The sequence below is a fragment of the Stegodyphus dumicola genome, chromosome X1, assembly GCF_044657685.1.
Source record: "Stegodyphus dumicola isolate Sdum_Otavi_A_Nest chromosome X1, ASM4465768v1".
Taxonomy (NCBI): Eukaryota; Metazoa; Arthropoda; class Arachnida; order Araneae; family Eresidae; genus Stegodyphus; species Stegodyphus dumicola.
Window position 1 is genome coordinate 48,954,735 of NC_140780.1, and position 24,427 is coordinate 48,979,161.

The 24,427-nt window shown below is 38.1% G+C and overlaps 1 protein-coding gene across 2 annotated transcripts in view; it reads right to left on the reverse strand.

Annotated features, from left to right (window-relative positions):
• Positions 1 to 24,427, reverse strand: part of LOC118191145 (potassium voltage-gated channel subfamily KQT member 1-like) — a 144,931-nt gene that overhangs the window by 99,728 nt on the left and 20,776 nt on the right. For both annotated transcript variants that reach the window (XM_035361949.2, XM_085807798.1), the window contains exon 2: positions 1,265 to 1,412. In XM_035361949.2, the coding sequence (XP_035217840.1) occupies positions 1,265 to 1,392 (128 nt within the window). In that variant the 5' untranslated portion in view covers positions 1,393 to 1,412. The remainder of the gene's footprint in view (positions 1 to 1,264; positions 1,413 to 24,427) is intronic.

Below are 24,427 nucleotides of genomic sequence, written 5' to 3' on the forward strand. Positions count from 1 at the left end.
CATTGCAACAATGAAGAGAACATACCCAACCAAGTTGCTAATGACCAAAATTGAAGAAGGTTATGATCTGAAGGAGTTTTGAAAACACTACACAATCTTGGCAGCATCTACGACATTGCATCTGCATGGGACTCAGTGAAACCGTCAACCCTCATAAAATCACGGAGAAAACTCATGCCTAATGTTGAAGCCAACAACAAACTAACCCCCTTGAGTTGTGAAGAAGAGAATGAAGATGTAGACACACCCACGGCAACTTTTGCCGATATGGTGAAAACAGTTCCGGGTGGTGAGAATGTCGATGCTGAAAACATTAACGAGTTGTTGGAGTGTGAAGTCAACGAACCTGGCTTAGAACGCTTGACAGATGACGAAATTGTGAAAAAAGCAAGGGGAGAGACCGAGAATGAAGGACAGCGAAGTGAAGGCGAAGAAGAGTCTACTGTGCAGATGCGGAAGACTCGCGAAAGGGCTTTGCAACAAGTCGACGGACTGCTGAGCTATTTGGAAGAACAAGACGACGCGGAGTTGGCCGAGAAACTTATGCTACGAAAAATGCAATCTCGGATCAAGAGAAAGCAAGAAGCAAACACAAATGACTGATTTCTTCAAAAAGGTGTAGTTTTACAGTTATGCTTTTGTAATTAATTACATAATACATTACAGTATTAAAACAGTACATACGTATTAATTTTTCTGTGTATCCTTGACGCCTCTCGTAAGTATACAAAGCACTTTTCTGTTTTCATTAACAAAATGCATTTTAGGTTAGTTTTGAGCGATATACTAAAATATTAAGCGTTAGTTAAACATTTCCTGTTGTTTATTTTACGTTTTATTGTACATAAAACGAGTTTTCAAAGTTGTAATGACTGTTTTCTCTTTTGCTACACCCGTTTTTAGCTTTTTCGGATTATACGCGAGCTTTTTTCGGATTATCCGCGATTTTTGTTACCCGCGGCGGCCGCGCCACCCAATTCCGCGGATAATCGGGAGTGTACTGTAAACAGAAAAAGCGAAAAGCAAAAGCTTATAACTCTTCAAACTCACCTTTCTAAGGACGATTTCAAATCCAAATGCACATGAAGCGACACCAAGAGAGCAAAAAAGTCTAACACGGGTAAATGCCGCCCTAATTTAATGGAGAGACCTCTGGGAACGGATCTAACCGTCTACCGTATGAACCGCTTCAGTAATTAAAAAAAGCCTAAAATAATAATAAATTAAGAAGCGAAAAGGTAAGGACTTAACTCTTCAAACTCACCTGTCTAAAGAAGATTTCGTATCCAAATGCATGCCACTGATATATGTATTAGAATGACTAGAGGGGACATTCTCTACCATAGTAAGATTAACAGTTGTTTCCTTCTCATTATCTGAGAAAGTAGCCATCTAAGTGCTCAATTTCTTCCCTAAAAGAAGAAAACATTCACTTATAAAATAAATTTAGTCGTTATGATTTGAAACATCAATTCTAAGAATCAATATAAATAATATGGCAGTCAGTTACATAGAAAAGAAATTATCTGAAACTTTCAAACTAGAAAAGTGTACGAAGTTTCCCTATACAAATTAATGACAATATGTAAGACGATATAACTTGCTGAGCTTCAAAATCATTAGAATTTTTTAAGACATACGGAAAATTTTTCAGCGACAAAAGTAATTTTTTAAAAATAATAACGTGTATTAAAACCACCTGAAAACAAAGTGTAAGATTTAGTTTTAAGCCCACCAGCGGCGGAGAGGTAAAGTAGTTCAACACTGTGGTAGTTCTGTCCAAGGTTCGAATCCTGCGAAAGGGCTGGCTGCATGGGCGTTTTTGTATTTTTCCACATGTGTAACGTGTATACGAACCAGTTTTCTTTAGAAAGTCCTCCATGAAGGCATCCCTTCCCTTTGGCAGATAACCTCGAGCGCTTCGTCTTTATCAAATAAGCCAAACCAAAACCATTTAGTTTAAAATGCAATTAGCACAAAACTACTGATTATTTTAATTATGTGAAATGTTTTATAGAAAAATTATAGTTTAATCCATTTTCGTACAATTGTTTACAGCAGTAACAGAGCGATTTTTCGGTAATTTGTGTCCTCGTACGCCTTCACGCCATTCGCCGTGATTCTCGCAAGAGTTGGATAAATTTTATAAGTTTATTACTTAAATTAATCAGTTATTTACAATTTCAGCCTTTACTATAAGTTTTTCTTTCCGTTTCCTCGCAAGAATCCAAATTAGTTAGATGGAATTTAAACTAAGGTTTTTGTATTCTAAGACAGTGTACTTGTGGCCTGCGCGGGCACACTACGTTAGCTCCTTGTTAGGTCCGATAAATTTGAAATTATTCGGCTTTGCGTTATCGCTGCCGACATTTGAATTTGATACGCCGGTTAGAATTTCTGAGCCAGCTTAGATCAAAATTTAAGTGTGTAGTCTTTCACTACTAATCTACACTTTTAATTTGACACTGACTGTTCCTTTAGTTACATCACCGGGACACGTGGCTGATTTTGCTAGCACAAGAACGCACATTTATCCTCAAAGTTCTGTTTAAATAAAAAGGTTTATTTAAACCCTGACAAATCTGTTGTTACTTTCGGGCAGAGCGATAATTCGCTTCACGTCTCTTGGGAGTTTTCGAACTGCTCAAATTTTATCAGATCAAAGAAAACTCCACAAGCGGGTAAGGTAAAATGAGGAGCCACGAACGTATGAATGACGGAATAAGATGGAGAGCTGTCGCTAGATTGGAGGCAAGCTAATCACAGCAGCAGATGGCTACAGAGCTCAATATAACGCGCAGTGTCGTCTGCAATTTATAGGAACAGTTTCAGAACACTGGATCCCTACCGGGAACATCTGGAAAAGGTCGACCAAGATTCACAATGACGTAAAAGAATCGTTATTTCGCACTTTCAGAGCGTCAATGCAGGAGAGCTACAGATTCACAGCTCTCACGTGAACTGTGTCCTCCTAATGGAACCCGAGTTTTACGGTCTATAGTCGCCTGATGGCTTCATAATATGGGTCTCTATGCCAGAAGACCCGCGTTTGAGTCCCGCTCACTGCATCTCCAAGAGTGCGCGTTTAGCATGGTGCAAACAACATGCGCTTTGACCGGACTTCAGTGGAGATGAGCCTTTTTTCCAGATGAGTCAAGATTCAGCCTGGACACTGCTTCTCAGCGTGCCTGTACCTTGAGAGAGCTTTAGAACACGATACTATACCTTCCCCATCAGGGAAAAGAATCGTTACAGTGGTGTAATAGCTGCATCTGTTTCACAAAGGCTCTCTTGACTTAAGACACTATAACACACCGAATAAATACTAATTCAGAAGTCAAACAACAAAAATCAGCGTCAATCCACAAAATTTTCACAGGACTAGTTTCGATGGTTTTACCGAACCACCATCTTCAGCTGCAAAACCGCAAATGAATCAATTGCGGTATTCATTTGCGGTTTTGCAGCTGAAGATGGTGGTTCGGTAAAACCATCGAAACTAGTCCTGTGAAAATTTTGTGGATTGACGCTGATTTTTGTTGTTTGACTTCTGAATTAGCTCTCTTGACTGCTATGAGGTATAGAGTGGAGATCTTAGAGCTCTATATTCGACTCTTCAGAAGCGCACTTGGTTCTGGGTTCTTGCTAATGGACGACAACTCTCGTCAACATAGGACTCAGCTGGTCGATAATTACCTGGAAAGTGAAGGTATTCGCCGCATGGATTGGCCAGCTAGATCTCCTGACCTTACCCTATACAGCAAGTCTGGGATGTTCTTGTGAATTATATTTCATCTCCCTATTCTCCTGTGAGAACAAGCCCGGAGTTGGAAACTGCTTTGCTGCAGCAGTGGACTCGATTGTCACAGAGGCTCGCTCCTCAGTAACCTACTGTCCTAGGATGCCGTCACGCAGTGCGACTGTCTGTCTGTGATTGGGGACCATGCCTCATATTAGACTTATTTACAGTTCGATTTACATCGACTCACTTACAGTTCGATTCTGTAAATGAGTCGATGTAATTACAACGTGGATAATGTATATTAATACCAAAGTTCATTAAAATCTGTTCATTAGTTTTTCAGAAATTCGACATAACGCGAAAATTCTCTTAATTTTGCACGCAAATGTGTAAAAGCCAATGAAGTAAACAAAAGGCTAAGCATTTATTAGTATTGTGATGCCCAGATGAATGAAATCTGCAGAATGATTTAAAATATAAAACTAGATAAAGCACAAATTTGGCACTCATTAAAATATTAAAATAGTATATAGTATTAAAACACAGCACCGAAATTAAAATACAGCAGTATTTTAAGTAAAGAACTTCTGACAAAGACGCTTAAAATACGGATACCCTATTAAAATGTGGACGAACCGAGAAATGGGCAATACAGTTCGAACATAAGTTAACTCTCGGTTTTTAGAAGATAACAATGAGTAACATGAGATTGTGTGATTCTTAAGATGAGTTAAAATACCTTCCTCCCCCCGGTTTCTAGTACTTTCCGAAAGTTCTTTTCTAGTTTTCACGCTTCTCAACTCATCTCAACAGGAGACATGAAAAATGTGCAATGCCCTCGCCAGCACTCGAACCTGGACCTCTCGATACGTGCCAAAAAGGCATGCTGGAAAAACCACAAAGGCATGCTGGAAGGAGGCAACTACAAAGGCATGCTGGATGGCTGGTTACACCACAAAGGCATGCTGGAAGGAGGGAGAAAATACCTTATAAGCTTTTCTTCGAAGACCTGAACCTCTCTTTCATTTTAGAACTTGATTGTATTAGATTCTACATTCGGATTTAAGACTGCGCATGCGTTGAAATAATTGTAGGTTTCCACCAGATTCTGCCGAAGTCAGGTTATCTTCTTAGAATTTCGATAATAATGCTGAATCCGATTTTACAGCCAGTTTTATGCTCAAAATGAATTGCATAAAAATAATAGACAGCCTTATTATAAGGCACGACAACGAATAAATAGTCAGTTTCTTGAAATCCCACCCCATAAGTATTACTCATTATCAAGAATCAGTAAATTGCTCGATTATTATAAAACAATCATTGTAGACAACATTTTTGGCGCAGTTAGCAGACAGCAAAATTTTAAGGAAACGTAGCAGTTTTTTAACAAAATATTTTTATGCGCAAAGCAGTTCGAGACGCAAACAGAAAAACGGAGAACTATCATTATGTACTCCTATACGTACCATTCGAAAATATTTTGAGAAGTTCTATATATATAGACAAGAATGTGTATAGTACATATATGTGATGTACCAGCTTTTGTCCGGAATAAATAGACTGGTGAAGAATCATAGATGTAGTTGCAGCTCAAAAGTATCAGACGATAAGTTTAAAAAACTGGATCCATTTATTATTGTTCAGGAGAAATAACAATTACAAAAATCTGATCTCCGGAGTAAATAAAAAAGAATTACTAATAACTTTTTGTATGAAGTTTACTGCATCGTTACATTAAAGAAAAAGCCCCGATATTCCTTTGCGAGTCCTTTTATAGCCTCTGGAAAGGAGGAGTTTCCAAGAAATGACGTCAGCCTCGTCAGCCATTCCAGTTTGCTTTAAATATCTCTAGAACATTTTAAAACTGTACATGTAGAAAAGGCGGGAAAAACAACTTGACTACGGGGCTGGGAGTTTAATTCCACGTACTTTCAAATAAGAGACCTTCACCATTAAAAATGAAAAGAACATACAGTTAGAAAAGTTAAGTGTATGACTATGGAATTTTATTATTACATATATATATATATATAACATTCTACACATGGTCATAATAAGGTGCTGATATCGCTTCTGAGATATACTAGCCCTTACTCTGATTTAGTTCATATCAGATGGTGGGCAACTTTGAAGAAATCCTCCCACTTCATCCCATAAATGGACTGAGCTCGAAGGATTCAGTTAGCCATAGAAGCAATTTGAACACCGAATCTTGCTCTTCAAAGCGATCTGAGATCAATCGTGTACAGATGATAAAGTGTATCGTCCTACTGGAAAACGACTACATGCGACACGAACCATTGCAGCCAAAAACGAAAGTATGTAAATGACAACAAGACTAAAATAAAAAAAATCCAGATAAGATATTATTATAGATCTTTCCTAAAATCACATCATCTATCAAACGTTTTCAAACCATAAAAATCACGAAAATATTGCACTTTTATTTGCTAAACTCTTCTTCTGGCACTTTTAGCATAATCACAGAGTGATTAACTGCGCACGAGATATCTCGGAAATGTATGCCGTTTCGATTTTCCTATCAACGACTTAACTCGGGCGCTGAAAATTTTACGGATATTTAATGCCATCGCCCGTAATATCGCCTGGCAATCGACATTCTGGCATGCACGTTTTCTTAGCTGTGGGAGGGGTCCAAGCGGTCCTTCATGACCCTGAGCAGCAGTCGGCGACGTTGCCGCATTATAAATGAACTGTAAATTCACTCTTTCGATTAGAGGTAGAGTAATCCCTGGTGCTCCCCCAAATTTTCTTTCGAGCAAATTTGTTTTGTTAGTTTATGCAGATTACCAGATTATCACGCTGTTGCAAACTGTGATGTGCCGCTATGTGTTACACAATGCTTTAGATTGTACCATACTGTCAATGACATTTATGGATCGTAAAATGTATTTACATGATTTTTACTTTAGCTCTTATTACCTATTATTACCTTGACTACAGTTTTGTACTACTTTTGGCTAGATTTTTTTTTTTTTTTTCTTTTGGCTGCTTCAGTGAAGCCCGAGGCAACTTGGATAATGTCATGAACCATAATAAATATCTTGTTTTTCCCCCGAAAAAAAAAAATTTTTTTTTTTTTTTTTGCGCCTTACAAAGCTACATCTGGTGAGCTATATCTGTAGGTAATAAAAATGGTATAAAAAATTCAGGGATTTTCAGCATAATTTTTAATATAAATTCGGTCATTAAGTGGTTAACAGTAAAGAATATACTAAACTGTCGCTGGAAAATATCCCCTTCCATATACACTGATGATATTATAGAACACATAACAGAAATTATTAGAGATTTCTTCTACAATTCCTAACCTGTAGATGTTGGAGATTTGACAGATGTCGTTCAACTTATACAATCCCTAGTTATTCGTAGTTCAGTGCTAATGCTTTGAGATATAGAACTGGCAGGTTATTGAATATTTACCCATATAAAACATCTCTCACTTTACGGGGTTCTTCCACCAACATTAAAAATCACTTTATGTGGTCCACACATTGTAGAATAGTTAGATTTCTTGGACATAAAGTATTAGCCACTGGTAATATAATTATGATACGGGTAGTATAAACATTACACCCACAGTTGAAGAATTGAAGGTGCAGAAAGCCAATGATTTTCAAGCATATTTCCATGCATACGGCGAGAATTCTTGGAACTTTTCCTAAAGCTAATTTACTGTGCTTGTCTTATATACAGATCTCGAAAAAAACGAAAGTACTTTTCTTTCCGTTAGCCGGGTGCAAGTGATCAACAAGCTAAATATCGCATTATTAATTTCTTTAGTTTATATTTCTTAAGTTTAAGAAAACAATTAATTTTAAATTAAATGAGTTTAAGAATGATATTAAGTGAGCTATATATTAGTTATTAGAGCTATATATTAGAATGATATTAAATGAGTTGTTTTATTTTCGAAATTGTTTATAATCCTGGTTTGTTGCGTCGCCAAAACGAAAGATCTGACGGAGAAATTTGAGCACGACTTGCTCTATGGAGAAATGCCGAGCAGATATATTATTGTTAGGATTTTTAGCAAAGGCTATCACCTCTAGTTTGAAATCTGCCATTTAAGAATTTCTTCTTCCGCTCATCAGTCAGATAAAATATAAGATGGCACAGAACATATGCTAGCATACACACAACAAATAACAAATAAATGGAAGAAATGTGCTAGCTACAGATAGGTTCACCATCAGAGTTAAAATGATTGTCGCTGGCGCCTGGCAGTTTATTTTACAGCGAGATTTGATGGGAAAATACCCCACCAGTGTTACCTTGCTTGGTAACATTTTTACTTTCATGGTGACACGTTTGAAACTTAACGGGATCCCCCCCCCTTTCGGCTTAGATTCGCATTTTGAATTTGGGGTAAATTTTTGAAGAAAAAAACGCACTCTCGGCTTATACACGGATCAAAGGCTATTCAAATTCAGGTGATTATCGCAGCGATATTTAGAAAATTTAATGAACAACGAACAAATTTTTCTCCTTTAGAGAACTCAAATTAATTTGAAATAGAGAAATGGAAATTTTAAGAAATCTTCAACTTTAATTTTTCATAAGAATTAAATAATAGAAGATTCGGATCAACTATCCATAATCTCAAAGGAAGAAACAGTTTATTGGAGTTAGGGCAGAAATGACACCATTACGTCTATTATTATTATCCATTTTATTACGTTTACATTTGTGTTAAACCCGGAGTTTATTCTGGCATAAGTAGCTGGATATACAAATGTATATAAACAAAGATCTGGGAATTTCCTGCAAGCTACTGAAACTCTAAAAGTAAAAACATATCAGATTTTGATTTTACATGACAGATAGGTTCATGGAGACAAAAGTCATGCCAAAAATATTCTCACACAAAACGTACTACAGTCTATAAAGCTTCGAAGCATTCGATTACAGCAAAGATTGCTAAGGTTATCTACTTATGGAAAGTGGCTCATATTTATATTACATGTGAGAAGACTAAAAAACGCCATACAGTCAACCCTTCTTCCCCAGTTCGAAGCTGTCTCAAACCATCTGTAGTTTTGTTTCATCCGTTTGGTCATGGGAGACCCAAGCAGTTAAACAACGTAAAGATTGGTTTCAAACTTGAAAACTCTAAGTAAATAAATATAAAAACAATCATATCAAAATCTTAAATTTCGTTTTTATAAATTATATTGTTATGATTTTGTACATATGTAAATAATTTTAGTGAAATTATATATAAATTGCAGTATCTTTTGTATAATGTAACATGAAAGACATCAAGAATGTCAAGCTTCGCAGGAATCGGAAAGGATCGTCACGTAAAATCGCCGACGCCCTGTCTAAAAGACCCTGCCCAGAAAGCTGCTGATAATGTTCTACGTTCGAAGCGAAGCTGCTTAATACGGTGACACGTCAAGTTACGACCTCAACATCGTTTGGCCCACACCCATACAATAACGAAAAAGTCAGGAAAGACCAGTTAGAAGACGGCGACATTAAACCCATAATTGACTTAATAGAGCCTTCAAATAGGAGACCGACCTAGCAGGACATTTCGATCTCTAATCCAACGATAAAACAATATTGGGCTCTCTGAGACTCACTCTGTATTCGAAACGACGTCTTGTACAGGAATTTCGAATCGGGTGATGGAAAGGAATTCCGATTGCAGCTGATATTTTCAAGATCCCCGATCCTTAAAGAAATACGTAGCAATCTGGCAGGAAGCCACTTTGGAATAATGAAGACTTTGCATAGAGTTCGAGAACGTTTCTACTGGAGTAAAGCATGCGCTGACGTTCAGAAAGTGGTGCCAATCGTGCAATGCCTGTGCGAGTCAGAACGGATTTAAGAAACGTAGCCGAGGAACTGCTGATGGCAGCAAATGCATTCTCGTTGTCATTGATTACTTTACAAAATGGCCTGAGGCGTACCATATCTCTGATCAAGATGCTGTCACGATAGCAGATTTAATGACACAGCATTGGATTTCCACTTCAGTTGCAATTAGATCACGGAAGGAATTTATCTTGGCTGTAATTAAAGAACTCTGTACATTGCTCGGCATAGACAAAACCCAAACGACACATTTACATCCATAGTCAGACGACATTACAAAAAGTTTTAAAGCAGATATTCTTAATAACCTCTCGCTGATGATTTCCATACCCCAACAGGACTAGGATCAGAAGTTAGCACCCTTCTTAATGGCACTGCCTCGTATCCGTTAGCTAAATATTTAGTTTCCAGATTTTCAATCTATTAGATAATAACACTTACACCATAAAATATTCACTAGAGTTTGTAAAAAAGGTCAAAAGCATTTCTCCTAGAAATTTACTCATGCTTTCTTTTGATGTAAAATCATTATTCACCAATGTCCCAGTGGAGGGTGCATTAAGATGTCTAGAAACCAGACTTCGCGAATTTCATTTCTCTTGCATCGAAATTGATGAGCTAATTTCTCTCACTCAACTCTGTTTGAAACAAACACATTTTGTTTTCCAAATTAAATATTACAAGCAAACTGAGGGATTAGCCATGGGAAGCCCCCTCAACCCCATCCTGGCTGATATCTACATTCATTATTATGAATCAAAATTGTTTGAAACTTTAAACTTTCCCGGTATGGTTCCGCTACGTAGACGATACTTATACCCTGTTTGAAGGTAATAAAGATGATTTAAATAAAGTTCTTTCAAAAATGAATTCCATTGATCTTGCTATTCAGTTCATTTTTGAGCTTGAGACTTTAAATTCTCTTCCGTTTCTCGACATTCTAGCCACACGTAACACATTCAACTTCAGTACTACGCTTCACCGTAAACCTTCAACAGTTTGTCTTCCACCACACTTCAAATCATGTCATTCGACTAAACAAAAGTTAGCTTCATTTTACGCCTATTTTTTCAGTGCTCTTCAAGTTTGCTCCTCCAAACTACCTCTTGATGAAGAAATAAATTATTTAAAAGCAGTAGCTATTGACAGGGGCTTTTCACCCAACATTATTAATCAAGCAGTCAAAAAATTCAAAAATTCTCATCTGCATAGGAACATGAGGCACACGTTAAAAAAAAAGAAACACAGAAGTCTTCTGTTGCCCAGCCTTTATTGTTGATCCGAAAATCACACTTTCAATTTTCGTGCTGCCAAAATTATTCAGAAAACATCTTCCATTGTTGAACTGGATTTTCTAGTCATTTCACATTAAAAAAAAAAACTTTCATTTCTAGTTAACGACCCTAATTCCAATCCATCTTTGCCTTCAGCCATTGATGAAATTATGTTTTAGTTCTGGTTTCATCAACAGATGGCGCTAGTAGCATGAGTCCTGTCTAAGCTTTCTTATCTAATCACTATATCTTATCTCGTTCATGTGCGCTTTTGCAGCTGAGGATGATGGTTCAATAAAACCATCGAAACTAGTCCTGTGAAAATTAGAAAATATAACGCTGACTTTTGCTGTTTGACTTCTAAATTAATACTTGTTCGGCGTATTATTGTATCTTAATTAAGAGAGTGATTAATTTGAAACATTTATTGGACATGAACACAAATGGTGTACGATAGCTTGAATGTTGCAACAGATGTTCGAACTCTGCACCGTCATTAACTTCTTAATGCCCCGCAGCTCAATTAAATGACGGGTGGACCCTGACCTGTCGCAAATTTTGATGCAGACGTGCAATCGAAATGTGGTGTGGTTGATGTCTGTGGGGAAGTGTTCTCGATAAGTGCGTGCAGCGGTTGGTCCATTACTCTCAGCTATTCAATACATAAAGTACATGTCTGCAAGCTTTCCGTCCGTATAGCGATCCATGCTCTTCGTATGGTGCTTGCCACACAAATGAGGCAATCATCACTTTCCACTACCACTCTCTCGTACTGCAGCCCCTGGCAACGTACAATGACGGTTTTGGGCATGGGTTCCTATGCAATTCTTAATCCTTAAGATGTGCCCTACCTCTCCCAGAAGTTTGTCACAACATTTACGGGACACTCTGTACATACAGTAAACTCCCCTTAACACGATTTCGCTTAAGACGAACACTCGGTTAACATGAACGAAATTCCGTTCCCGGCAGGTATCTTACAGGAAATTCTATTGGATAACGCGAATTTCGGTTAACAAGAATTACAAACTGTAGTCCGGTGTGTCTTTAGATTTTATAATTTAACAGGCACATTTAGTTTTTCTTTCTTTTTTTTTTTTTTTTTTTCCTGCTGTTCCTCTATTAGGGTTGCATTCGGAAATGCTCCGTCTTGTTTAATTGCAAGCGTCACAGAATACACTGTATTTCTTGAAACATAACCAGCATGAGTAACAATGCTCGACAATTGCGATCATCGCGTCAACAATAAGCTTAAATCGCGTTAACAATAAGCTTCAATTTAAAAAGGCAATTCTGGGTTCAGATGTGCTTTTTTATTCTTTAAAAGTTATCTAAGTACGACTAATATTAAATCTTTAATAAATGTGAATAAATCATGTGAAAATTACTTACTTGGTATTTTCTTCCAGTGGTCACCGGGTCGAGTTATTTATTTATTACGTGCTTCACCATTAGGCACTATACGGAAAGAGAAGGATGCCCCATGGAGGGCTTCTGAAGGGAAACTGACTCGTATCTACGTTATACACGAGGAAAACTACGAAAACTGCCCGTTCGACAAGACTTGAACCCCAGGCCAAACTACTAGTGTTTAGCGGCTTTTTACCGCTCGGTCGCTGGTGCGCACGCGCGAGTTAGTATCTTCTCTTCTTCCTAAAACTCAGTACGACACAGCGTATTAAATAAATAATCCAGTTAAAATTTTAATGAATTGCGTTTACAATAAAATATTTTCATAGATTTACTGGACTGTAGTTTAGTTACATATGAATTTTCGGAGTGCAACAATATGTTTTTGTTCACCAAAGTTCTCGCAGCACTGTTCGACATATCTATAGCTAGCACTCTGGTACCTTTCAGAACACAATTAACGTTAAAATACAAGCAGTAAGACAGTGACTCAAATCCTAGAGGAATCCTTGCCCATGGTGTATTCAAGAAAAGTACAGTTGTCGAAAAGTATGGAATTACCAAATCTACTATATTCAAAATACTTAAAGATTGTGAAAAATTATTAATGCTGCTGTAGCGGGTTCCGGGAACAAATCTAAGCGACTTCGCAGTGCTAAGTGAGAAAGAAGATGTCCAAACTTTACTTTTAGAATGGTTCAACCATATGCGCGCTTCCAAAGTACGTTTATGTAGACCTATAATTCAGCTAAAAGCAAACGAGATTTCAAAATGTTTAGTCATTCAAGATTCCGGTTGTTCCAGATGTTGGCTGTATGTACCAGTTCCAAAAGAAACACTCGATTTTATCATTAGTGATTGGTGGTGAAGCTGATGGGAAAAAAAAGAAAACGCTTGGTTGCATGAACTTCACCAAGTGAAAGAAAAGTATGCTTGGTATGATGTCTACAGTATGAGCAAACTGGACTTTAGTACACTCTTTATCCAAGTCACAGTCTCGAAATAAAGGGTGACATGTGTCATGGTGAAGCACGCAGTAAACAAAGGTTAACTGTTGTCCTTGCATATAATGCAGACGCCAGTGATAAACACCTTCCTTGGGTTCTAGGGCTCACCGATCACCCACGCTGTATTAAAATCACAAATAGTACTTGCATCTACTCTCACCACAAGAAAGCCTGGCTCGACAGCTCGACATTTAGTAATCGGCTTCTTCGTTTTAATAGTAGAATGGTGGCTCAGAACAGGCATGTTCTTATGACCATAGGAAGGTGTACAGCCCGTAACATACGCGATTTGAATTTAACCAATGTAAAGGTTCACTTCCCCCTCCCTACAAATGCAACAAGTAGTCTTCAGCCTTTGAATCAAGGCATAACTGCAGTTATGATGTTATCGGAAGCGACTTGCGAGAGCTGTAATTCGCACTGCTGAAGGAGATGAAAACGCCAACTTGGCGCGAGCTTAATGCAATAAAAGCTATCGCCACACCCTAGAAATCCGTGTTATCACACACACTAGCAGGAGTGCGACAACTCAACACAACGAACGGCATTGCAGTGAGACGAAGGATGGACGATGGAAGCGAAAGAGAACAGTCATGTTTTCGACTAAGACGTATTAATAGATGGCGAAGCTCTTAACTTCTCAATTATAACTCTTTTTTCATTTCTAAATACTCATCACTGTAATTCCATCAATAACTATATAAAGACTTAGTCACCTAAATGTGTGTCGTCAGCGTAGAAATCCCCTAGACGCCGAGTTTACATACATAACTGTTTTAGAAGAGCCTGGAGACATAAAGACGATAATCCTGTTGACGAGTTAGATGGTGATAACGATACCACTTCACCTGAAGAATTAAATATTCTACAAGACGTTGCGAACCCTGATGTTAGTTTTAGGAAGTTTATTATTGTAGATGAAGATGCAGCCGTGTTTGCTCTAGCGGAATCTGTTGCACAAGCAGTTGTGTCAGAGATGCGAGAAATGTCATCAGAAAAACGTGAGAAAAACATCAGTCTGCCCACACGCCATGAAATGTTACACGCCCTGGACGCTGTAGAATATTTTGCTGCAACATCTGAATTTACCACTAGTTTTACAGAAGCCATGATTACTTCTAGCCGTGAAGTTACCGCGAATTTTCGTTCCCATCTGCGACAGCGCAATATACAGGAACAGGAAATTTTTTACCAAATATCTGTGAGTGCATTTTTTCAGTTTACAGTACAGTAATTAATGTAGTATTGTAGTGCTTTTTATGACGACATGCATAATATATTGTAATACTTACGTAACTATATACTGTAAAAGGATGATATGACTGGAAAAATCATTCCAAAACTAAAATCTGAGGGCCCGGTTAACACGAATTTTTTTAACACAAACTCTTGATTTTTCTGACCACTGAGATCCATATTAACGAGAGTTTACTGTATATCTATATCTACATACGAGTATATACAGGGTGTACCGTAAATGCTGCGACAAACTTCTGGGGAAGGTAGGGCACATCATAAGGATTAAGAATTGCATAGGAACCCATGTCTGGAAATGTCAGGGGTAAGAGGTAGAATATGGGAAAAGAAGCAAGAGTGATTAATTTGAAACATTTATTGGACATGAATACAAATGGTGAACGACAGCTTGAATGTTACAACAGATGCACGAAGTTTGCACAATCAGACGCCAAACATGTCTGATACTGACGGATCATTTGAATGCCCCGAATGATTTGATCTTTCTGGAGGAGGTTCTTCTCGATTTTTTCTTTCGAGGCGCAATATGTGATTCCAACATGATCGGGCCCCTGCTCACTTTGGATTGGACGTTTGTAGCCATTTGAAAAGATCATTCCCGCATCAATGGATTGGGCGTGGTGAAATTTTTGGAGCCTTGATTTCTTTTTCCGGGAAGCCATAAAAACTGTCGTGTATCACGATCCTGTTGTCTCTGAAATGGATCTCGTGGCAAGACTCGCCTGCGCAGCTGCTACAATCAAAGAAACTCCCGGTGTGTTTGAACATGTCCGGCAATAAATGGTCCGTCTGTGTCAGGCATGTTTATCGTCTGATGGTGCAAACTTCGCGCATCTGTTGTAACATCCAAGCTGTCGTACACCATTTGTATTCATGTCCAATAAATGTTTCAAATTAATTACTCTTGTTTCTTTTCCCATCTTCTTTCTACCTCTGCTACCACTTATCCCTGACATTTCCGGGCATGAGTTCCTACGCAATTCTTAATCCTTACGATGTGCCCTACCTCCCCTAGAAGTTTGTCGCAACATTTGCGGTATATTCTGTATATCACAGAATTTTTTTTACGTGGTTTGTTTCTTTCTTTGGATGAAATCTTGAAATTAATTTTTAACTTTCCATTGAACGGATTTTCTTGAAATTTTTCTCATATGCGATGGTAGTACAGTATTATCACAAAATTTTTTCAAAATTCGGAAGGAATTAATTATTATTATTATATATTTATTTACTTAGTGCTGAATATTTCTCGCATATCCTTGTCAAACGATTCAACTAATATTCGCAGAATTTTGATCTTTACACCATTAAATAGAGCAGAAAATAATATCTCAAGCAAAGACATTTTTCGGAACTTTTATATAATTTACGAAATTTTGGATGTTTTAGAAAAATTCTTTGATATTTTAGCTACCATGTAGTTGTTAATAGTGATCGATTTATGAATAAAGGGGTTTAATTTTTCACTGTTGGCAGCTCTACAGTAAGTGATGGAATCGAAATCACAAAAGAATGTGAATTTTTTGACATTGGCTACTAGACATTGGCTACTAAATATTTTAGCTTAAGTTATGGAAGATTTACAGCGTCTTAGAAATGTTTTTCATATATTTCCATTGAGCAAAGACCGGTAAGTTAACGACGGGTATGTTGTACATAATTTTTGTAATAAATAAGCGCTTTCCCAAAAAGGCCACCAATTAATGTTTACGCATTTAATTATAGCCAAAATAAAGTACAGCTTGATATATAGTAAAAATAAGTGCAATTTGAAAAGGAAGAGTTAAATTTATTAAATTAAATTTTAATGTTGCACACACACCCACTTACATACAGAGACAGACTATTTAGAAGTTCAGCTAACCTTCGGCTTTTCTTTTCTTTTTTTTTAACAACTGCGTGCTTCCCCCCCCCCCCATCTTCCGGTTTTTTTTTTTTTTTTTTTTTTTTTTTTTTTTTTTTTTTTTTTTTTTCTGAAATTAAGACGCATATAGTATTTTTGTAAGCTGATATTAGTCAGTTTTTTTACTTCAAACTTGTTTCCTAATTTCCATCTAAAGCTTTCTTTTATGGAAAATTAGTAGTAACAATATACATTTAAAAAATAATACAATTTCAGTATTATACCAAAAAAGGGGAAAAAGAAACTAAGTTCTTGTTACATTTAGTTTTACAACTTATCATATTAACTTCACAAATTGAAGTGGACACCATGTAACTTCCTTGCACAGCCTATTAAATTATCCGCATTTTTTACTGAATTTCATTTGAACTTATTTCGTCTAATTATTCTAACCTGAATAACGGATCCCTCAAGACAAGTTGAAAATGACATCAAAAACTGCAAGTTTTGAAATTAAATATCCCGGTCTATTTTATTGTATGCGAGCCAAACTTCTTATTTTATTTTTTCGTAACGAGTATAAAACCTTCCCAAATATAAGTACAGTGGTACCTCGAGATACGAGTGCCCAACATACGAGCCTTTTGAGATACAATCAGTCACTAGTCCAGTTTTGACCTGAATTACGAGTTAAAATTTGAGATACGATATATCGTCGGTGACGTCACAGCATTTGGTGCACCCAAAACTCGCAAATCTGGATCATCTATCAGATTTGCGAGTCTTGAGCACGCAAACTGGCTGTGACGTCATCACCGCTCAGACTCGCCCGCCATTTCAACTCACCTCGCTACAGAAGCATTTCTGTCATATTGTTTTTATTTCGTTTTTATCACTGGCACAGACAGGTTATTTAGCTAACTTTATTTGTCATATAACCGTAAGTCCCAAGGAGTGAATCCAAATGATAATAAAAGGAACAGTATAAAGAAAAAAAAGGGATGATATCTATGGAATCAAAGCGTGAGATAGAATATAAACATGGGCAAAGCGTAAGAATAAAAGACTTGGCACTGCAGTAGGATCGAACAACTTCTACGATATGTACTATTTTGAAGTGGAAGAACTCAACAAAAGCTATAATTCCAGGTAAGGGAGTTAAAATTATTTCAAAGCTTTGGAACTCTGTCCATGAAAAGATAGAGAATGTACTGTTATTTTGATTGAAAAAGAAGCATCTCGCTGGAGACACTGTGACAGTGACTATAATTTGCGAGAAGAACACACGAGTCATACACACATATTGCGAGTCATACACACATATTTGCTGCAACGGAGCCCAGGTACTTCAGCACAGGAAGCTTCACAGGAGCAGTTCAAAGTCAGTCAGGGGTGGATCAAGAATTTTCAAAAAAGGACTGGAATACACCCGTTGTCAGGCATGGTGAGGCAAAGAGCTGTGACTGAAAGGCAGATCAGCAATTTGTAAAAACCTTTGCTGAACTAGTCGAAGCCAAAGGATACATCCCCCAATAAATGTTCAACTGTGACGAGAGAGGCCTTTTCTGGAAGAAGATGCAAAGAAAAACTTACATGACAGCAAAAGAAAATAAGATACCACGTAACCAGTCCATGAAAGATAAAGATAGGCTGACTCTTGCACTGTGCACAAACGCGAGAGTGTACAAATCGATTGCAAGGTCAAGCCGCTGCTAATATGCCACTCGGAAAACCCCAGATCATTCACGATGCATAAAGTTGTAAAAGAGAAGCTACGGGATATGTGGAGGACAAACCCAAAGGCATGGGTCACTAGAAAGTTTTTTTTAGAGTGGATAAACTTGGTCTTTAGTCCTGCCGCTGAGAAATACCTCGAGGTCAATGACTTACCCATGCAAGCCCTTCTCGTCCTTGAAAATGTTGCTTATCACCCACCAAACCTTGAGGAGTTCTCGAGAAGTTCAGCTTAAAGCTTCTTTATCTTCCACACCGCCCTATCCTACTGCCCATGAAACAACAGGTGATCCCCAATTTCAAGAAACTTTTTACCAAACACATGTTTCAACACAACTTTGACGTTACGGAGAACACAAACCGCACCCTTCGAGAGTTCTGGAAGGAACATCGTAAAATAGCCATATGCCCCAAAATTATTGTTATGGCCTGGCAGAGTGGTACAAAAAGGACCTTGACCTCTGCATGGAAAAAGCTGTGGCCTGACGTTGTGATTGAAAGGGATTTGGGAGGCTTTAGACTTGAACAGGAAGTGGTGGATTAGGCTGTGTATGTTAGAAGGTCCATTGGCCTGGAAATGGATAAGGGAGATATGAAAGAGCTTGTTAACGTACAATCCGAAGAACTCATGAAGGAAGAGTTGATGGAACTACAGACGCAACAACAAACGGAAATTTTGAAAAAGATTGCAAAGGAGCCAGAAGAGGAGGAGAATATCTCTTCAAGTGAGATTAAGGATGTGTTGAAAATGTGGGAAAAAGTTTAGGACTTTGCTGAAAAGAAACACCTGTAGATGATGCAACTGTCGTGCAGCGACACTTTATAATAACATTTGGCTAACTCATTTCAGAGACATTCTAAAAGGGAAAAAAAAACTAGGCTCTTTGGACATGTTTCTACTGAAACACCCTGTAGAGTCATTAGGTTTATTTCGGACCAAGGACCAAGGCGATGGCTTCCGGAGCACCTTTGCTGAAAACAGCATTAACCTCCCTAACTTCGTTAAGAAAATATGAATAATTCAGACGTAAGCATAGCTAAAGTAAAGAATAATAACCGTTAAGGGTTTAAAGAGACAAGAGATGGATAAGGAGTCCACACAAAGGGACGAAAGCTTCTTTCTACTGCTCTGTAACCTGGGCAGGGGCGATAACTCCCCGCCGGATGGCTAATAGAAAGAGATTCTTTTGACACGGAAATAAATAGATAAGTAAACGCGTTTTAGATTAAGTTAAAATTAATTTCTAATGTACAGAATTAGTTTAGGTAATTTTAAAAGATTAGCTAAGTTAAGTATTTAAGATTAAAAATAAAATAAGTTAAATAGTATAAACAAAAAATTTTTAAGATTTGAGCATGTCTTTAAGTAATGATATTAGCTAAGGCAATTAGAATTGAATAAGTAGAATTTAAGATTGAATTCCCCCAAAAAATTTACAAACTGGTAAAAGAGAGGTTTTGGTAAGTGGAGGTGTGATTGAGTGGTCAGCACGGATATGAATTCCCGGAGAAATAAGGCCGGATTAGGTCCGGCGGGGGTGGAGAAAAAAATTAGGTTGTCGGGTTAGGCCTGTGAAATGCTTTGAAGAGATAAGAGAGAATTCTCTAGTCAAGCAAACACACTCGTTTTGGCTTGCTAGGAAAGATGTTGAATGTTTCCGAAAGAACGTTCCTAGGTCGCTTGGTTCTGCCGGATTGTAGACAGGAAGTGAAGGCAGGACTGGGTTTTCAATCAAGGTTAAGCGGTTGAAAAACTTGGCCGAATTGTGAAAAAGGCATTTAAGGGTAAAATTTCGAGATCATTATGGAGCACTTCATTACGGGCGTAGTAATGAGCATTTGTCAACATACGAAGCGTAACACTCTGAAACACTTGGATTTTCTTGAGGTGGCTATTGGCAGCAGTTGACCATATGGCAGCGGCGTAGGTGAGAATAGGTAAGATGGTACTCTTGTAAATCAGGACCTTATTTTTTAAGAACAGGTGGCTGGTTCTATTGATGAGGCTGAGTAGTTGGTTCCTGGTTGTTCTACCTTTAGAAATTGCATAGCTGATGTATGTGTTCCAGAGTAACTTGGCATCGAGATAAACTCCGAGATATTTATATGAATCCACCCAGGGTATGTCCTCATCAGAGCCTTGAGTGGTTGGAGTAGATTATGGGCATTCCTCTTTCTGGAAAAGAAAAGTGTGGCAGCACTTTTGGCAATATTAATTTTTATTTTCCATGTAACGAGCCAGGACTCCAAGTCTGACAGGTACTGTTGGAGGTGAATGAGAGTGACATGCAGTAATGGGTGTTGTGAAATGATGGCCTTGTCGTCTGCATAAAGTGCTAGATCGACACTAGGTGATTGTAATATCATTTACATACAAACTGAAGAGAAAAGGACTAATTAGCCTGGCTTGTGGAATATCAGCAAGGCTAGGGCGAGGAGAAGAGAATGAATACTTTACTTTGACAGAAAAGGAACGATTAGTGGAGTAAGTGTACATTATGTGCACAAAAATGGCCGAAATTCCAAGTCGCATGAGCTTGAAGATAATTGCGATATGCCAACACCTGTCGAAAGCCTTTTTTATGTCTAAATAGACAATAGCTGTGGGCTTTCCACTGCGAGAACCTGAGTGAATGATTTCAACTGCCCTCAGTAGCTGGGTCTGAGTTGAGTGTTCAGTTCGAAAACCGAATTGCTGAGAAATAATATTTCGGCTTCGGCAGAAATCATTCAGGTATCTAAACAGTATAGCTTCGTATATTTTACTAAGTGAAGACAGGAAGCTGATCGGTCTGTAATTTTGTGGGACTTTGGGGTCCAACGTAGGTTTTAGAATAGGAATGACACACGCATTCTTCCAGCTGTCGGGAAAATATTTTAACTTTAGCATGGAATTACTCAAAACAGCTAGGTAAAATATGAATTTGACTGGTAGGTTTTTAATCATGCGATTAGAAATGCTATCCAAGCCGGGTGCCTTCCCGGATTTAAGATTTTTGATAAAATCAGAAATCTCGGACATTGTTGTGATAATGGGTTCCTCGGAGTGATTATCCGAAGAGAGAAATTCTTCAACTTGGTGTTGAACTTCCTGCGTATGCTCAGTGCAGATATCGAACAGGAGTCCAGTGTTAGGTGAGAATTGATTCTGAAGACTGTCAGCAATGCGTTCAGCCTTCTCAGTGTCTGTTAATGCCATTCGGTCATTGACCGTGCCCATTAGGAGGGGGAATGTCATGTTTCAGTTTGCGTAGCGTTTCTCAAAGGCTATTATTTGAGGTCATTAAGGATTTAAGATAATTAGTGTATTTCTCATCAGAGAATTTCCTAATATCAGACTTGATCTCGTTCTGGAGACTTCGCAGTTGGGTTCGAGTAGATTCAACACGGGTACTTTGCAAATTTCTGCTAAGACGGTTTTTAATTTTGATTTTATCTTTAATAAAGGCGGGTAATTTGGAATAATTGGGCTTGAACTTTGTTTTAGAAGCAGTATTTAATGCGCTTAAGAGGGTTTGGTTGAGCCTTTCAATGGCTGAGTCAACCTCCTGATTATTGTTAATTTTGATGGGGGGGGGGAGAATACCAGAAGGTAAATTTTGGTTGATTTTGTTGCTATTAAGGGTGAGGTGAACCGGATAATGCTCCGAGGATAATTCCGGGATCACTTTGATCGAATAAGTTAAAGGTATGTTCTTAACAAGAGCCAAATCTATAACGGAGGGAGCACCAATACCCCCAGGAAACTGAAAATGGGTAGGTGCATTCGGCGCTATAATTTGGATGTGGGCGCCCTGAGCCCAGAGTTTTAGTTTATCGCCATAGTTGTTGGCAGTGACACAATTCCAACTTCTACGACGGGCATTAAAATCTCCTGCAATAATCAAGTTACTAGAAATTCCGCTAAGTTTTTTTGAGATCGGACATAAAGACAGGTCCCTGTCTCGGAGGCATATAACAGGACGCTACTGTTATTGGGAGAGGGGGGATTTGGAAGAAAAATTTGGATAATTGTTACCTCTAAAGCCTCTAATTGCGGCGTTGTTATCCGTGAATGTTTAAGTGAGCGTTTTACATAGATAGAAGTACTGCCACTAGCACGAATAGTGTCACTGTTGCTATCCGCTATGTCATTGCGGTAGCAGTGGTAATTCGCGATATTCGCACTAAGTCTCTCAACCAGATGAGTCTCCTGAACGAGGAAGAGGTCCAAGTGGTGCTCATTTACATAATCCCGAACTTCGTGGATCTTTATCCTGATGCCGTTGGCATTCTAGAATGAGATTAGGAGAGGATCTTCTGCTTCTTGAGAGTTGAACGTGATGTTGATTAATTGAGGAGTCTGCAGTATGCCTCATAGATATGCAGAATGCTCTTTCAGGCCCAGAGGAGACTAATCTGAGCTTGGGAAGAGCATCTCGGAAAGCTTGTAGAAGGATATTGTGCTGTATTCCAAACTTTCTCGGGATCTGGAATACGCTTCTGAGGGCATCAGTGCAACTTCCATCATCCGGAGCCGGGGCTGGAACCTGGGCTGTTAGCATTGGCTGTGGTGACTTCATCTGTGACTGCTCTTGCGTCTGGATAGTTGATTGCTTAAGTCCGGGATTACAACGTCCGGAAACAACTTTAGAGAAGAGGGGGTTCGTGCTGTTGATAGGAGCAGGAGTGTTTATTTCGGAAGCAGGAGAAAAATACGCAACGCCTTCGCGGGGAATCGAACCGCGGACCTCTGGAATACGCGCCCAGCGTGCAGACCACCACACCACGAAGGCATGAGAAATGCCTTATAACATTTCGGATGAAAGAAAGGGTGGTAAAAAAGAAAATAACAACTGAAAAAGAAAATAAAGTTAAGCAAAAATGAAGGGGGATTGAATACGTATATCATACGCATCGACACACGACAGTTCCATACAAATCGAAAAATGGGATGCTTCCGCATAAAAGAAATATTTATTATATGATGGATAAGAGCTTAAAGTTTAGTGAGATTTACGCAAAAATCACATCTTGGTTATTTTTCGATAACTAACAACAGCGGTTTTGATTATGAATTTGTTTTATAAAATTCTAAGCTGTTGAACTACAAAAATATAGCTTTTAGCTATATTTGTATATAAAGCTATATTTGTATGTAAATATGTATGGGTGTTATGCTTAAAGAATGAAAAATACCTTACAATATCTTTAAAATTGTATACGTCTTTCGATACCCTCTACAGAGTATTCGCTACTTTTATTTTATGTTCCAAACACCAAAATGTTTTACATAAAATGAATTCGTTTGTCATCCACATATTATTTAACATGGACTTTTTAAACATTTTTAGAGGAGAGCTTAATAGTTGCTCATTTTAAACTCATTATTTTATTTTCATATAACTGAAAAATAATCACTTTGGGTTTACTAAAAAAATTACCACCAAATGCTGCAATCCTCGTCAACATTAATAAATATACAGATATGCCAACAAGTTAACTTTTCCTTGATTTGTAACCACACATTTGTGTAAAATTATGTACAATTTTACACAAATGCGTGAAACAGAAGACAGATACAATTGCGAATTCGGCGAAAGTACCATGTGCGGTCAAGGGACCATGTGAACGTGCCACATCATCAAGACAGCTTATTAAGAATTTTAAAATAGGGTAATCGACGGAGGTGAAAATATTAGTGTATCCTGCCAAAGGGTGTCCGATCATGAATGGTCCTCTTATTGATTCCATATCGTTAAATGTTTCCCAAGCAAGTCTCTTCTTCCGGAGGCCCACCAGCGGCCGCGCGGTAAAGACGCTGAACACTGGTAGTTCGGTCCGAGGTTCGAATCCCGCGAACGGGCTGGCTGCATGGGCGTTTTCGTGGTTTTCCCCATGTGTAACGTGTATACGAGCCAGTTTCCCTTAGAAAGTCCTCCACGAAAGGCATCCCTCCCCTTAGGCAGATAGCCCTAGTGCGCTTTGCCATAATTAAATACACACACTTCTTCCGGAAATTCGAGGTTCATGTTCCCTTAACGTACGCAGGTCTCATCCATAGACAAAGAATGGCTAACTGGAGGATATCTCGTACAATATTTACTCTCAGTATCGTAATTAAAAATTGTATCGTAATTAAAAATTAATTGTATTAATACATATTTCTTAGGTAAAAATTTCTGGTTTATGCTAAATTATTGTAAATTACTTGACTCGGAAAAATATAGTGAATACACAGAAATTAAACATTTCCACACGCCGAAAATGAAAAGTATGAAATATATATGGGTATTTATGCATATGCTTTAAAAAGGCATTTTTCTGCCTTTAA